The 15554-nt window shown below is 43.9% G+C and overlaps 2 protein-coding genes and 1 long non-coding RNA gene across 4 annotated transcripts; 1 reads left to right on the forward strand and 2 right to left on the reverse strand.

Moving 5' to 3' along the window:
- Window positions 1-236: 236 nt before the first annotated feature.
- On the reverse strand, window positions 237-1158 carry LOC135553722 (uncharacterized). The gene is made up of 4 exons (XR_010457625.1): window positions 1018-1158; window positions 841-914; window positions 402-471; window positions 237-316 (listed from the first exon to the last, which is right to left on the reverse strand). It is a non-coding gene; the product is annotated as an uncharacterized LOC135553722 (long non-coding RNA).
- Window positions 1159-1318: 160 nt separating this feature from the next.
- LOC135553723 (ubiquitin carboxyl-terminal hydrolase 37-like) lies at window positions 1319-6132 on the reverse strand. The gene is made up of 8 exons (XM_064985670.1): window positions 6044-6132; window positions 4611-5164; window positions 4417-4502; window positions 4275-4317; window positions 4037-4165; window positions 3653-3784; window positions 2044-2182; window positions 1319-1916 (listed from the first exon to the last, which is right to left on the reverse strand). Exons 2-8 carry the CDS (start codon window positions 5072-5074, stop codon window positions 1776-1778), a joined length of 1134 nt encoding a protein of 377 aa, XP_064841742.1. The 5' UTR covers window positions 5075-5164; window positions 6044-6132; the 3' UTR covers window positions 1319-1775.
- A 316-nt stretch (window positions 6133-6448) lies between these two features.
- LOC135554255 (UV excision repair protein RAD23 homolog A-like) lies at window positions 6449-15180 on the forward strand. Of its 2 annotated transcripts, none has more exons than XM_064986429.1 (9): window positions 6449-6706; window positions 7356-7517; window positions 7640-7794; window positions 9586-9635; window positions 9824-9945; window positions 10327-10414; window positions 12813-12943; window positions 13116-13277; window positions 13410-15180. In XM_064986429.1, the coding sequence occupies exons 1-9, from the start codon at window positions 6641-6643 to the stop codon at window positions 13521-13523; spliced, it is 1050 nt and encodes a 349-aa protein (XP_064842501.1). In that variant the 5' UTR covers window positions 6449-6640; the 3' UTR covers window positions 13524-15180. The 2 variants fall into 2 exon arrangements, with proteins under 2 accessions (XP_064842501.1, XP_064842500.1); XM_064986428.1 differs by having other exon boundaries at window positions 6450-6706; window positions 9818-9945.
- Window positions 15181-15554: the final 374 nt, after the last annotated feature.

Raw genomic sequence — 15554 nt, forward strand, 5'->3', positions numbered from 1 at the left:
ACAATGTCTGAAAAATAACATACAGAGGGATTACAAGTTAAAGGGATAACTCTTAATGCTTGGTCAATAAATCATCTTTCTAGCTTTGGTAAACACTTTTTTTTCTTCTTCATGACTCATTGCCATCATTGACTCCATTTGTGACATTCTTCTCAAATTTGTGGCCTAGAGCCTTACCTGCAGACATAGAACAGGATGTAGGCAGTCTGTGCAATCGCCTTCAGCACAGTGGCCTCATCTGTCCTCAAGACATGTGCGTCATCCAGGCAGAGCCACCCACTGCCACGGCTGTCCAGAACATCACTGATGTAGTGGCCTAGGGAACAAGGGAAACAAAATAGAGTGTACATTAAGCTTTCATAATTGCGTGTGCGTGCCTGCACAACTGCATGCCTGCATACCTGTATACATGTTGTCTCCCAGATGTGAGATCACACTTGACAATTTGTAGATATTGTCTGGCTGGTGTCTCTGTAAGGAAACACATTTAATAATAGGATTGTTATTTTGTCTACAGGATAGGGGTGCCTTCTATAACTGCCTTATCTTGATCCGCCCACTATCTCAACTGGATCTAATTATCTGTTATTTATTTTTCGCTCTCTCCCTCACCACAGCGGCTGCCTGCTGTTTTTTCTCACTGTCAGCTGGTTTCTCTAGCTGGTCAGAGGAATTTGAAGCTGGTGGGGGTATATCAAATATAGTGTAAATGCAAACCAGAAAGTGAAGTGGAAACCTATCAACAAATATACTCTTAACTTCAGCTTCCGACTTGCTTTCCTCAACAGTCCTGTTTCATGAGAGGGTGTTCTGCATGATGTCAGTAACACAATGTCCTACCTGGTCTATCAAGGGTGCCTTTCGGGGAGTTTGCAGGTGTGTTGTCCATGTTGTTTTTCCCCAGGGAGCTTGCCCTGTGTAAATTGATGGCATTGAAAATAAATATCTAGTGTGTGAAAATCATTGTGTGTGTTGGCTACTCAATGTGCAATGTCCCCAAACAGAGTGTAAACCAACCTGGCTCCATACTGGACATGGGCTGTCTTCCCACATACGGCTGGGAGGGTTATTTCTGCAGGGATGGACATGGGATCATCCACCTTCTCTGGCTCCCAGTTGCCTGCAGTAAATCGCTTGATATGAAGCATTAGGACCCTGCTCAGAGCCAGACAGGCAGGCATTCACAAAGACAGACAGACAGACAGACACATACAGAGACGGCCAGGCAAGCATTCACACAGACAAAGGAATCAGTCTTGTACTCAAATCAATAACCCAGTTCGGTGAGTTAGATCAGGACTGTCAATTGTAATCTGAGATGATGATGGGGGGACTCACCGGGGCAGCGTGAGGAAGTGTCTAGTCACAGATGCCATGCTGCCTGAGCACACCCTGCATGCACACTCTAACGCAGATGGCTAGGTGACAAAGGATAGCAATACAATTATGAACATTATGACATTAATGATAGTGTTCCTTGACATACTAACTCTTGGTTTAAGCTAAGTGCTGACCTTAAAGTAGAGGTCCAGGCTGTGTGGCAGGTAATGGCTCAGGCTCAGTGACAGGTGATTGTAATCCTCCTGACCATACACTATAACTCCACAGCTTCAGAAGTACGGAGAGAAATGCATCAGCTATCCAACACAAACCTTTTGATCCCTCTACACACTGTCTTAATGCTTTACCTCTGTATCCTGCATGTTATGCTGACATTAAACCTCCTCACCAATGTGATGACGACATCAAGGTACACCGTATACAAATGACAGCTGTTACCTGGTGCAGGTACGGGAAGTCTTCAGCTTGAATTCTAACTGCTTCACGGGGCAGGTGTATGGCTCTGGTGAGCCCTTTAATGCCATACCCTCCTCCTTCAGCTGAAAGAGGAGGAGCAACACACATTCATGGGCATCCTGAGAGAAGAATGGGAAGGAAGCAGAAAATACATCAACAACTCCAACTGAAACAGAGCTGAGGAAAAACACTGTCACGTGTCCCAGGTTTATTGTTAAGTGAGTCTTTCAGCAAATAATATCTTACCTGTTCATAGTCTTCCTCATAGTCCTCATTGACAACGGAAAGACAGCGCTTGACTGTTTGAAGGATTTTCTTATTTTCCTTGTTCTTAGCATGAACAGTGCCTCCAGAAAGCCTGGCCTGATGTAACTCGGCAAAGCAGCTGTGGAGGGAGACAAAGAGCATGCATTCAGGTTTCACTCTCTCACCTTGGCCACAGATTAGCTCTGTGCTTCTACTTTAGCCTCTGATCAAATATGATTCAACTGATTCCTGATTGTGACAGGAAATCATCTCTGGTGTTAATCAGAAGCTGAGTTGGGTGTGGTTTTATCTTAAAAAATCATATGAGACACTAAGAGTGTACGAAGGACAATATATATCCATCCATCCATCCATCCATCCATCCATACATACATACATACATACATACATACATACATACATACATACATACATACATACATACATACATACATACATACATACATACATACAAACAGTATACTGAACAAAAATATAAATGCAACATGTGAAGTGTTGGTCCCATGTTTCATGAGCTGAAATAAAAGATCCTATACATTTTCCATACGCACAAAAAAGCTTATTTCTGTGCACAGATTTGTTTGCTTATCTGTTAGTGAGCATTTATCCTTTGCCAAGATAATCCATCCACCTGACAGGTGGCATATCAAGAAGCTGATTAAACAGCATGATCATTACACAGGTGCACCTTGTGCTGAGGACAATTAAAGGCCACTCTAAAATTTGCAGTTTTGTTACACAAACAATACCACAGATGTCTCAGGTTTTGAGGGAGTGTACAATTAGCATGCTGACAGCAGGAATCTCCACCAGAGCTGTTTCCAGAGAATTGAATGTTCATTTCTATACCATAAGCCATCTCCAACATTGTTTTAGAGAATTTAGCAGTATGTCCAACCGGCCTCCCAACCGCAGACCACGTGTAACCACACAATCCCAGGACCTCCATATCCAGCTTCTTCACCTGTGGCATCGTCTGAGGGGGTGCTGAGGAGTATTTCTGTCTGTAATAAAACCCTTTTGTGGGGAAATCTCATTCTGATCGGATGGGCCTAACTCCCCAGTGGGTGGGCCTATGCCCTCCCAGCCCCACCCATGGCTGCACCCTTGCTCAGTCGTGAAATCCATAGATTATGAGCGTTGGACTGGTAACCGGTAGGTTGCAAGTTCAAACCCCCGAGCTGACAAGGTACAAATCTGTCGTTCTGCCCCTGAACAGGCAGTTAACCCACTGTTCCTAGGCAAATAAGAATTTGTTCTTAACTGACTTGCCTAGTTAAATAAAGGTAAAATAGATAGATAGATACATACATACCACAGGAGGTTGATGGCACCTTAATTGGGGAGGACGGGTTCATGGTAATGGCTGGAGCGGAATCTGTGGAATGCTATCAAATACATCAAACATATGTGTTTGATGCCATTCCATTTCCTCCGTTTCAGACATCATTACGAGCTGTCCTCCCCTCAGCAGCCTCCACTGACACATACATTGAGGCGGAACTTGTGTACTGTAACAATAAGCGTCTAGGTGGGTGGGTCAGTGTGTGTACAGGTGGGACAGGAGGGTGAGAGCGAGGCTGTATACCATAGCAGTTGAGAGTAGGGGGAGGAACTCCAGACGTTCTGCTGTCTCAGGATGTCTCTGCAAAATGCTGGCAGCCCCAGCAGGCACTGCAGAGCAGAGTTCATGAAGCAGGTGTTGCCAATATTAGGCAACCTGTGAGAAAGAAGCCATCAGTTACACACTAATACCTGTGGACCAAAGGTAAACTAATGAATGTATTTGTAAGGCATGAACACAAGATAACTCTGAGTACCACACCAAATTATTTAAAACAAAAGCAGAGCTCAGAGATAAGAGTGTGTGTGTGTGTGTGTGTGTGTGTGTGTGTGTGTGTGTGTGTGTGTGTGTGTGTGTGTGTGTGTGTGTGTGTGTGTGTGTGTGTGTGTAGATGTGTGTGTGTTTTACCCGAGGAGCTTGGTGTTGTCTTCGCCCTCGCCTGTGCAGCTCTGCTGCCCCAGCTGGGTGCTACTCTTGCTGACCAGGTTGGGGAGGCGAGCCATGGCTTCCCAAGACCTGACCAATGGCCTTTGAACACTGTTTTAATGTACAGGCATACAGATATTCTTTACCATGTCATGGTGTGAGTGACCACTCTTATGTAGAGTTGAGTGAGATGAAGGTGGCTATTGTCTACAGTACTTACCTCTCCAAGGAGACAGAGGAAGCCTTCAGGTCAATGGAGGCCTCTGCAGAGAGAGACCGAGAGACGGAGAGCGGTAAGAGAGAAGCTTTGTCAAAGATGAATTGAGAAAAATAGCACCAAAAAATGGCACCCGTTTACAGACCTGCGATGGCAGCAAATAGAGGTACCATTCTCTTTGTCTGTGGAACAACTGCCCCCACCTCTTTGACCTCAGAGCTCATAAGATATCTGTAAAGACACACAGACATATGCATTAGGTTAGCTATATTATATTGGCTTTTGCATTTCAATTTAATGGTGTTGGTTGGCATGAAATGTGATATCAGGCTGCAGTACCTGGCAGTCTCACTGTCTTTGTTGGTCTCTCCATGGTGGTCCAGGAGGTTTGGAGAGGAGGACTGGGGGGCAGGGGAGGAGACGTGGGTTGCGGAGGTAGGGCAGGCAGGACAGGGGGGAGTGGCAGAGGAGGAAAACTGAGCCAGGGAAACAGAAGAAGCACTAAAAGGGAAGGAGGTCTGTGATCCTTCCTCTGAAGAAGAAGAAGAAGAGAGAGATGACATGTGGAGAGAGGAGATGGAAGAGAGGCCGAAGAACTTGGAGAGAGTGGAGGAAGGGGATCTGACAGGGGATCCAGGGGGTGAGGGAGTGCCGATTGGTGTTCGGCCAGACAAGGGGTTGAGGGGCGTCAGAGATGTTGTAGACGGTTTCAAATGGAAAGAAGAGACAAAGGAAGAATCAAGTTGGTGGTGATCCTTTACGTTCTTCTTCTCCCGGTTTTTCCAAACTGACGCAGTTACCATGCTGGCATCCAATGACGTCAGTTTGGGTGGGATTGGGAACGGCGATGGACAGCGGCTCCCAATCCCGAGGCGAACTCTGCACTTCTTTTTCTGTTTGGAGAAACATTATATATGTTATATTTGAACTAGCAGCAAATGTCACACCCAAACCACATGATCTGACCATAAAATAAAGAACTCGTCGCCCAATCATATTGAATTCTGTATCATAGGCTAACAAATAGCAAATATACATGTTTAGAAAAATAAAACCATTGTAACCATACAGTTATACCCTCTGTCCCAAATGCTGCTATTTGGGACAGATAATAGACAATGAAACAACTAGGAATCGCTGAAAAGAATAGAATATACTCTAAATTGTAACAGAATTAGACAAATTCTAGCCCAGAATAGACATATACCTTTTTACAGCAACACAAACATCCCATTTCAGTGTATTTGTAGACTATGCCTTAGTTTGCAGAGCATCAAAATATGTTGCCCATTTCACATTGTGATGTCATAAACCAAATGATGATGCGCCTGTCTCCGCGTTACCAGCATAAATAGTAAACAAATCACACACACCAAAATGTTGAAAAATTATTTACAAAATGAATTTATCGTGTATTCAGAGTTATTCCTATTTCATAAAATATACAAAATAACTAGGTTCTTGCCAATCCACCGGTTTTTTTATTGAGAAAACATTGGGGTATCTTTCTCCCACGCTCCCTGGGCCACTGACGCGTGATTGTATGGAATATGGGAAGAAGCTAGGACATTCGAAGTAACGTTACTGTCTATCAGGATCAAAACAACTTATAGTGGCCAAGTGGCCTACATTCACACATTCACAGAAGTTGACGCTGATCTGATACAGATCGAACGTAGCTTTGCAATGGTTGTTAGCAGGACCTTTGAAAAAGAAAAGGAGAGCTGCACACTCTTGCGCAAACTCAATAATTTAATAACCTAATATCCTACCTTTCCGACCGACAAGCTGTCTTCATCAGCGTATACTGTTAGGAGCACCTTAACACAGATGGATCTATTAATCTCTGACCATACCTCATTGAAAAGTTGCCACTCTGCCTCGTGACTGTAAACTAAACAAAAATACTAACGTTAGTACATTTGTTGTATATTTGCTGTTCTGTAAACCCAGTTGGTCGCCACCACACCGGTCACAACTGTCAACAGATCATGACATAAATGCAAAGCATCATTTGTTCTCGCAGAGTAGATTGCAGATCCTACCACCACCTGGATAAACTTTGCACCGATGGTGTGTGATTACACCGGGATTTTCATTTGATTGACCAGTTAGTGGTTGTAGCTCTCAGACTCAGAGAGCGCTCGATGCTGCAAGTTGGACAGCCAACCGTTACACTGCACCTACTTCTGAGTTTGGTGTCATCAAAGATGGCGATTTGCTGAGTGCTCATGGACACATCTCATGGTCATGGATAAATATTATCTTGCTTGAACTTGTGGTTAAATGTCATTTCTGTTTTACTTATGAATATTTTAAAACAGCTGTAATTGAAGCACAAGGGCGAAACAGCGTTAGCTACTGCAACAATGCAAATCACATTAAAGACACTGCAACAGCAGACCATTCAAATTGACATAGACCCAGATCAAACGGTAAGTGCCCATTTGTTCATAATAATGCCAGCTGTGTGCGTTTTATCTAACCCGTTTGGCTAACTATCATTTTTGTTATTTGCACGAAACACCAAATTAATTGGTCACAGATTATAAATTCGGATAATACAATTTACATAGGCTAACGCTAGCTAGCTAGCTAGATGTTATTGACACCCCTAGCATTAGCTAAATAGCTAGTTCTGAGCTAGTTAGCTTGCAAGCTAATGTGTGTCAATTTGCTAATTCAATGTTTAGTCTCATTATTAGCTAGCTAGGTAAGTTATTATCCGCTAAAACATCAGCTTGCTTGCTACATGACTAGCTAACGTTAGTTATCCCTCACCACGTCAATGTCAGCTTTAGCGAACTATCTGGCGTTAGCTAGACAACCATATTACTAGCTAGCTACGTTATCTATTTTAGTTATTGATGATGCATGTCAATTTGGACGATAAATTCGCAATATTCTAGCAGACAAGCTAGGTCATAAAGAGTGAAAATAACCATCTAGCTAGCAACATAATGTAAGGTATACCGCAATGTAAAAAGTTGTGCAATTTAAAGTCAGTGTTAGCGAGCAACTTTTGGGTTGCACTGTGTTTAACAACTAAAGCAAGGCTGAAAATCTTCTTTTTGGTTTCTACAGGTGAAGGCACTGAAGGAGAAGATAGAAGCAGAGAGGGGAAAAGATAACTTCCCAGTGTCTGGACAAAAGCTCATATATGCTGGCAAAATCCTGCAAGATGACACGCCTATTAAAGACTACAAAATTGATGAGAAGAATTTCGTTGTAGTTATGGTATCGAAGGTACATTTCCCTAATCCATTTTACTTGGACTCTTAATGAGCTGCACCCACCTGGGGAGGACGGTTACATGATTGTCTGCATAGATAACAGTAATAGCCTGTTTATATCTCCTCTGGAACTAGGCAAAGTCTGCCACAGCTGCATCAACACCTTCCTCAGAGGGACCCAAGGCCCCTGTCCAAGACTCTGGGTCGTCTGCGGGCCCGGCCCCTGCAGCCATCCCTATCCCCCCAGAGGAGCCCACACCTACAGTCGCAGAGCCCCCAGCTCCAGCCAGGTAGGCAGACAGAAGACCGCCGTAGAACTGATATAACCCATCTATAAGTACCTAGGTGTCTGGCTAGACTGTAAACTCTACTTCCAGACTCATATCAAACATCTCCAATCTAAAATCAAATCTAGAGTCGGCTTTCTATTCCGCAACAAAGCCTTCTTCACTCACGCCGCCAAACTTACCCTAGTAAAACTGACTATTCTACCGATCCTCGACTTCGGCGACGTCATCTACAAAATTGCTTCCAACACTCTACTCAGCAAACTGGATGCAGTTTATCACAGTGCCATCCGTTTTATCACTAAAGCACCTTATACCACCCACCACTGCGACCTGTATGCTCTAGTCAGCTGGCCCTCGCTACATATTCGTCGCCAGACCCACTGGCTCCAGGTCATCTACAAGTTCATGCTAGGTAAAGCTCCGCCTTATCTCAGTTCACTGGTCATGATGGCAACACCCACCCGTAGCACGCGCTCCAGCAGGTGTATCTCACTGATCATCCCTAAAGCCAACACCTCATTCGGCCGCCTTTTGTTCCAGTTCTCTGCTGCCTGTGACTGGAACGAATTGCAAAAATCGCTGAAGTTAGAGACTTTTATCTCCCTCACCAACTTCAAACATCTGCTATCTTAGCAGATAACCGATCGCTGCAGCTGTACATAGTCTATCGGTAAATAGCCCACCCAATTTTACCTACCTCATCCCCATACTGTTTATATTTATTTACTTTTCTGCTCTTTTGCACACCAGTATCTCTACCTGTACATGACCATCTGATAATTTATCACTCCAGTGTTTATCTGCAAAATTGTAATTATTCGCCTACCTCCTCATGCCTTTTGCACACAATGTATATAGACTCTCTTTTTTCTCTACTGTGTTATTGACTTGTTAATTGTTTACTCCATGTGTAACTCTGTTGTCTGTTCACACTGCTATGCTTTATCTTGGCCAGGTCGCAGTTGTAAATGAGAACTTGTTCTCAACTAGCCTACCTGGTAAATAAAGGTAAAATAAAAAATGGTAGACAGTCTGCCAAATTGGAGAGAGTAAAAAAGTAAGCTTGAGGCCTGTTCAGGAGGGTAGAGTGTTACATAACTCTTAACATAGACACATTTTGTGTTGGACAAATATGACCTAAACATCATTGAACATTTCTTAGTTTTTTCATCTTACTGAATACACCCCCTGTAGTCCCTGTAGCTCAGTTGGTAGAGCATGGTGTTTGCAACTCAAGGATAGTGGGTTCATTTCCCGAGACTACCCATACGTAAAAATGTATGCACGCATGACTAAGTTGCTTTGGACAAAAGCGTTTGCTCAATGGCATATTATTTACGGCCACAATTTTTTAATTTTTAATTTAACCAGGTAGGCTATTTGATAACAAGGTCTCATTTGCAACTGCGACCTGACTAAGATAAAGCAAAGCAGTTAGACACATGCAACAACAGTGAGGTAAGGCAATACATAGGCAATGGTGGCAAAGTAATTACAATATGGCAATTAAACACTGGAATGGTAGAATGTGCAGAAGATGAATATGCAAGTAGAGATACTGGGGTGCAAAGGAGCAAGATAAATAAATACAGTATGGGGATGAGGTAGTTGGATGGGCTATTTACAGATGCAGTGATCTGCGAGCTGCTCTGACAGCTGGTGCTTAAAGCTTGTGAGGGAGATAAGCTTTAGAGAATTTTGCAGTTTGTTCCATTCATTGGCAGCAGAATATACCACTGAATGTTTTTGAATGGGTTGACTGGATTTTTGACCCTGTCGTTCTGTTTGCAGCTCCGACCCTAGTATGGAGGTTCAGGGGGGAGATGCCTCCTCTGCCTTGGGTGAGTGATGGAATTCGACCTGGCTATGTGAATGTGTCAGTGTGGAATGTATCTGCTGTGTTGCTAGATTGATGATAGCATGGGGTTTTGTAAGATGCCTTTGAGCAGCTATGTGTTCATGGGTGTAAATATTGTCCATTGTAACTCGGGTAGATGGTTAACAACTTGTTTCTTTTGGTCAGTGACAGGAGCGGAGTATGAGACCATGCTGACAGAGATAATGTCTATGGGTTATGAGAGGGAGAGCGTGGTAGCTGCTCTCCGGGCCAGCTTCAACAACCCCCATCGGGCTGTGGAGTACCTCCTCACTGTGAGAACCGTCAACACACCACACAACTACCTAGCATACACAATACTGTGCAACCAGGCACCATACACCATGACTCTGCAAAATGCCACTGAACAATAGCCCCAAAAAAGACTATGAATGCGAAATTACACTATACAGCGTGGCACCATATTTGATGAAACTTTAACATGGCAGCATGTACAATGACTCAGCAAAATTACACCAGCACTGTGTGACATCAGCTTTCAGAATACAGTTTAACACTGGTGTACTACATTTTTACCAAAAACACTATTACAGCACAGTGACGCTATAAAATAGTTTTATATGTATCCTCAGTTTAGAACCAGCCTGTCCGTTAGTACTGTGTGTGTGAGAGTATGTGCTGCTGTGTGTTTCCAGGGCATTCCTAGCAGTCCGGTCCAAGAGACTAATCTCCCAGCACAGCTTCCTGCATCTGCCCGCACAGAGACCCCTACTGTAGCTGAGGGTGAGTCCATCTGCCTATGTCTCTGCTATAGTATTACATCTACTGTACAGTGCATTCTGGAAATGTTTTCAGACCACTTTACTTTTTCCACAGCAAAGCAAAAACAAGATTTTAATAAATACAATAAAAAGACCTCATTTACATAAATATTCAGACCCTTTACTCAGAACTTTGTTGAAGCACCTTTGGCAGCGAATACAGCCTCAAGTCGTCTTGGGTATGATGCTAGGGTTGTTATCTTGTTGGAAGGTGAACCTTCACCCCAGTCCTGAGGTCCTAACCTGCTCCAGAGCGCTCTTCATCAAGGATCTCTCTACTTTGCTCTGTTCATCTTTCTCTTGATCCTTACTAGTCTCCCAGTCCCTACCGCTGAAAAACATCCCCACAGCATGATGCTGCCACCACCATGCTTCACCGTAGGGATGGTACCAGGTTTCCTCCAGACGTGACGCTTGGCATTCAGGCCAAAGAGTTCAATCTTCAAATCAAAGTTTATTTGTCATGTGCGCTGAATACAACAGGTGTAGACCTTACAGTGAAATGCTTACTTACAGGCTCTAACCAATAGTACAAAAAAGGTATTAGGTGAAGAATAGGTAAGTAATAAACAACAGTAAAAAAGACAGGCTATATACAGTAGCGAGGCCATAAAAGTAGCGAGGCTACATAGACACCGTTTAGTCAGGCTAATTGAGGTAGTATGTACATGTAGATATGGTTAAAGTGACATGATATATATCATATGCATATATAATGAACAGTGAGTAGCAGTAGTGTAAAAGAGGGGGTGGCGGGCCACAATGCAGATAGCCCGGTTAGCCAATGTGCGGGAGCACTGGTTGGTCGGCCCAATTGAGGTAGTATGTACATGAATGTATAGATAAAGTGACTATGCATATATGATAAAAAGAGTACAAATAGTCCGGGTAGCCATTTGATTACCTGTTCAGGAGTCTTATGGCTTGGGGGTAGAAAATGTTCAGAAGCCTTTTTGTCCTAGACTTGGCACTCCAGTACCGCTTGCCATGCGGTAGTAGAGAGAACAGTCTATGCCTGGGGTGGCTGGGTTCTTTGACAATTCTTAGGGCCTTTCTCTGACACCGCCTGGTGTAGAGGTCCTGGATGGCAGGAAGCTTAGCCCCAGTGATGTACTGGGCCATACGCACTACCCTCTGTATTGCCTTACGGTCAGAGGCAGAGCAATTGCCGTACCAGGCAGTGATGCAACCAGTTGTGTCGAGGCACAGATCTGGGAAAGAGTACTTGAAATTGCTCTCGATGTTGCAGCTGTAGAATCTTTTGAGGATCTCAGGGCCCATGCCAAATATTTTGAGTTTCCAAAGGAGGGATAGGCTTGGCCGTGCCCTCTTCACAACTGTCTTGGTGTGTTTGGATCATTTCAGTTTGTTGTTGATGTGGACACCAAGGAACTTGAAGCTCTCAACCTGCTCCGTCGACGAGAATGGGGGCGTGCTCGGTCCTCCTTTTCCTGTAGTTCACAATAATCTCCTTAATCTTGGTTTCATCAGACCAGAGAATCTTGTTTCTCATGGTCTGAGAGTCCTTTAGCTGCCTTTTGGCAAACTCCAAGTGGGCTGTCGTGTGCCTTTTACTGAGGTGTGGCTTCCGTCTGGACACTCTCCCATAAATGTCTGATTGGTGGAGTTCTGCAGAGATGGTTGTCCTTCTGGAAGATTCTCCCATCTCCACAGTGGAACTCTGGAGCTCTGTCAGTGGCCATCAGTTTCTTAGTAACCTCCCTAACCAAGGCGCTTCTCCCCCGATTACTCAGTTTGGCCAGGGGGGTAGCTCTAGGAACAGTCTTGGTGGTTCAAAACTTGATCCATTTAAGAATGATGGAGGACACTGTGTTCTTGGGGACCTTCAATGCTGCAGAACTTGTTTGGTACTCTTTTCCAGATCTGTGCCTCGACACAATCCTGTCTCAGAGCTCTACGGACAATTCCTTCGACGACATGGCTTGGTTTTTGCTCTGACATGCACTGTCAACTGTGGGACCTTATATAGACAGCTGTGTGCCTTTCCAATCAAGTTGTAGAAACATCAAGGATGATCCATGGAAACAGGATGCACCTGAGCTCAATTTCAAGTCTCATAGCAAAGGGTCTGAAAAATTATTTGCAAAAAAAATCTAAAACCTGTTTTCACTTTGTTATTATGGGGTATTCTGTGGAGATTGATGAGGAAAACATTTATTTAATCCATTTTAGAATACGGCTGTAACATAACATGTGGAAAAAGTCAAGTGGTCTGAATACTTTCCAAATGCACTGCATATCAGATTGTTGGGAAGATGGGAGTGGTTTGTGCATTTTCCCTAGTAGGTGTTGTATCTATATCAACATGTTCCCTTCCGTAAATATTCTGTGTGTTGCAGGAGAAAACCCTCTGGAGTTCCTGCGTTCCCAGCCTCAGTTCCAGAGCATGAGGCAGGTGATCCAGCAGAACCCCTCACTGCTGCCAGCTCTGCTCCAACAGCTGGGCCGGGAGAACCCACAGCTCCTACAGGTAACACATACACACCATGCACTACACACTGATGGCACCACCACTCATACTAGCTTGCATCACACACTCCCTATAGTGACACCTCCCAGGTTTTGTGATTTCACAATGTATGTTCTGCTTGTTGCTGATTGCTGTCTACCTATCTTTCCCTATTGATAAAACTCAACAACAGCAAATCAGCCAGTACCAGGAGCTGTTCATCCAGATGCTGAATGAGCCGGCGGGGGAGGTTGGAGACGTGCCTGAGGTGGGGGACCTGGGTGCTGCAGTGGAGGAGGGAGCTTCAGTCAACTACATTCAGGTCACGCCTCAGGAGAAGGAAGCCATCGAGAGGGTGAGGGGAGCTAAAGACCTCTCAATGCACTGTTTAGGGCATAAGATGGCTTCAACTGACAAGAAATGCATACATTGTGACATTTCTGGTGAGAAATAGTCATGTTATGTTTTTTTTCTTGTCCTGTCTCAGTTAAAAGCGTTGGGTTTCCCAGAGGCGCTGGTGATCCAGGCCTACTTTGCCTGTGAAAAGAACGAGAACCTAGCTGCCAACTTCCTCCTGAACCAGGGCTTTGAGGATGAATGAGAGGCGCTGGCCTGCCCTCCTCTCCAGGCCAGCACAAGGACTGCACCCCACTGTAGAGCAACGATCTTCAAGGGTGAAAGAGGAATAATGAAATCCACTTGAATTCCAATGGAATGTGTGGGATTTGTTTAGGGCAGATATATATTGAGATTTTGGAAGAGCTTTGGGAACGGGAGGGAGGGGGCTGAAGGGTTTGCGGCGTGTGTGTGTGTACATGTCTGTGTGTACAGGTGGATGCCAGTCAATTAAGGTGCAAAGTCATTGATATGCATATCTAAGTTTGTTAATGCTGTAGCTGGATGTAATGGAAGCACATTCTCCTTGATGCATTTCTACAATGTTGGTGTATTGAGGGGAAAGGGAAACTAAACTGACGGTCATGAAGAGTCCACTTGTGGTCTGTTCACTTGATTGCACCAGTCCCTCACATTTCCTTTGCCATTCAAAAACCGACCACATAGCAAAACATCTCATCTCATGATATTGTCATACAGGCAAGCACATTTTGCCAGCGGCCAGGCTAAATTATTTGAGGTCCCCTCACTTCACCTCAAAGCTAGCTCTTTTAGTTTTCACTCAGATATCCATGATCTCTCTGGGTGTGGAAATGCTCAACATCCTGAGTAAATCGAGTGGTATAGAACAACCAAAATGACAAATGGATGTGTGTCTGCTCACAGAACCGTACAGGTACATTACTTTGTGGATTTGTCTGAAAATGAGGTTTTGTTGAAGGGTTCACAGTCCTCTCTAGTGTTACGTCTCTGAGCTGACCAACGCTGACCTTACCTTTACATATAATCCTCTGAAGGGGGGAAGAGAGAGATGGCAGGGACCAGTCCTGGGATGCTGGAGTTACTCACTTACCTCTTTCCCAAGGCTGAGGAGTAGACACACCACCTTTCTCATAGGATCTGATTAATAGTACACACAAAGGGCAGCTCAAATACAACGGGACCAGCTGGTCGAGACACTAAGGGCTGGATTCAACCCGTATTGTGTAAAAATGTACGGGTAATTTCCTGTTGAGCCGACATGCAGTCTCGGCGACCGTGGGAACATTGCCTTTAAATTGTCAATAGCGCTATAAAGCAGATATTCAGCACTACGGATTGAATAGAGCCCAAAATGTCCAGTAGGAACAAGGGTCCACATGAAGTCTTTATTAAACCAGGACCGAGTCATAGCCAATAATTGTCATCATCCACAGCCGGAATGAGCCTATTCAACAGTGTTTAGAGATGAGGTGAATCTGAAGTTTAAACCGGCTATCGCCTCGCTTTAACCACCTGTTTCCAACTCAGATAGTAAAAAATGAGGCTTGGTTGACACATGCCTTATTACACTAAGGATTCTCAGTGTTTTGAGATGTTGCTATTGTGGGTTTTCTGAGGGAACAGAGGGTACCAAGAAATGTGGTTTTATGAATATTCACTTATCAAGTTATGTTTTCTCTTTAACTTAACATGGCAGGAGTTTAAAACAAATACACATGTGAATAAAGTTTTCAATCAACTTATTTTCAAGGAATAGTGATCATGACAATATGTTTGACTGCATCTGTTTTTGTGAACATGGCTTTTACTGACAGTGGCATTTTACAGCATCAACATGATCCGCTTCAATGCTCAGCTTCATTAAACATCAATATGTCATGGCTTTGTATTTTTTATTTCATGCCAAACACTTCTGTATGTACCACATCCTTGCTCTGGACAATGAATGAGGCCAACTGAAATTAAACTCAACTTGATCTTATGGAATACAAAGTATTACAGGAAATGTAATTTATACACACTCCGGTTCAAGTCCAGGCATTTCAGTATCATGTGGGAATGAGTAGTGCTACTCCTGTGGATTTGACCCTCCATTATCAGTATCGGTAAGTAGATTTTCTGATAAACAGTGAAACTAATTTTGGCCTCTTACCCCACTCTATAACATGGATGCAACTCTAGGGTTCTCATCCCCAGCACAGGCAAACCACCTACCCAATCAAATAGCAATCTGGAAATAAGCAGACAGAAACAG

The sequence above is a fragment of the Oncorhynchus masou genome, chromosome 14, assembly GCF_036934945.1.
Source record: "Oncorhynchus masou masou isolate Uvic2021 chromosome 14, UVic_Omas_1.1, whole genome shotgun sequence".
Classification (NCBI taxonomy): Eukaryota; Metazoa; Chordata; class Actinopteri; order Salmoniformes; family Salmonidae; genus Oncorhynchus; species Oncorhynchus masou.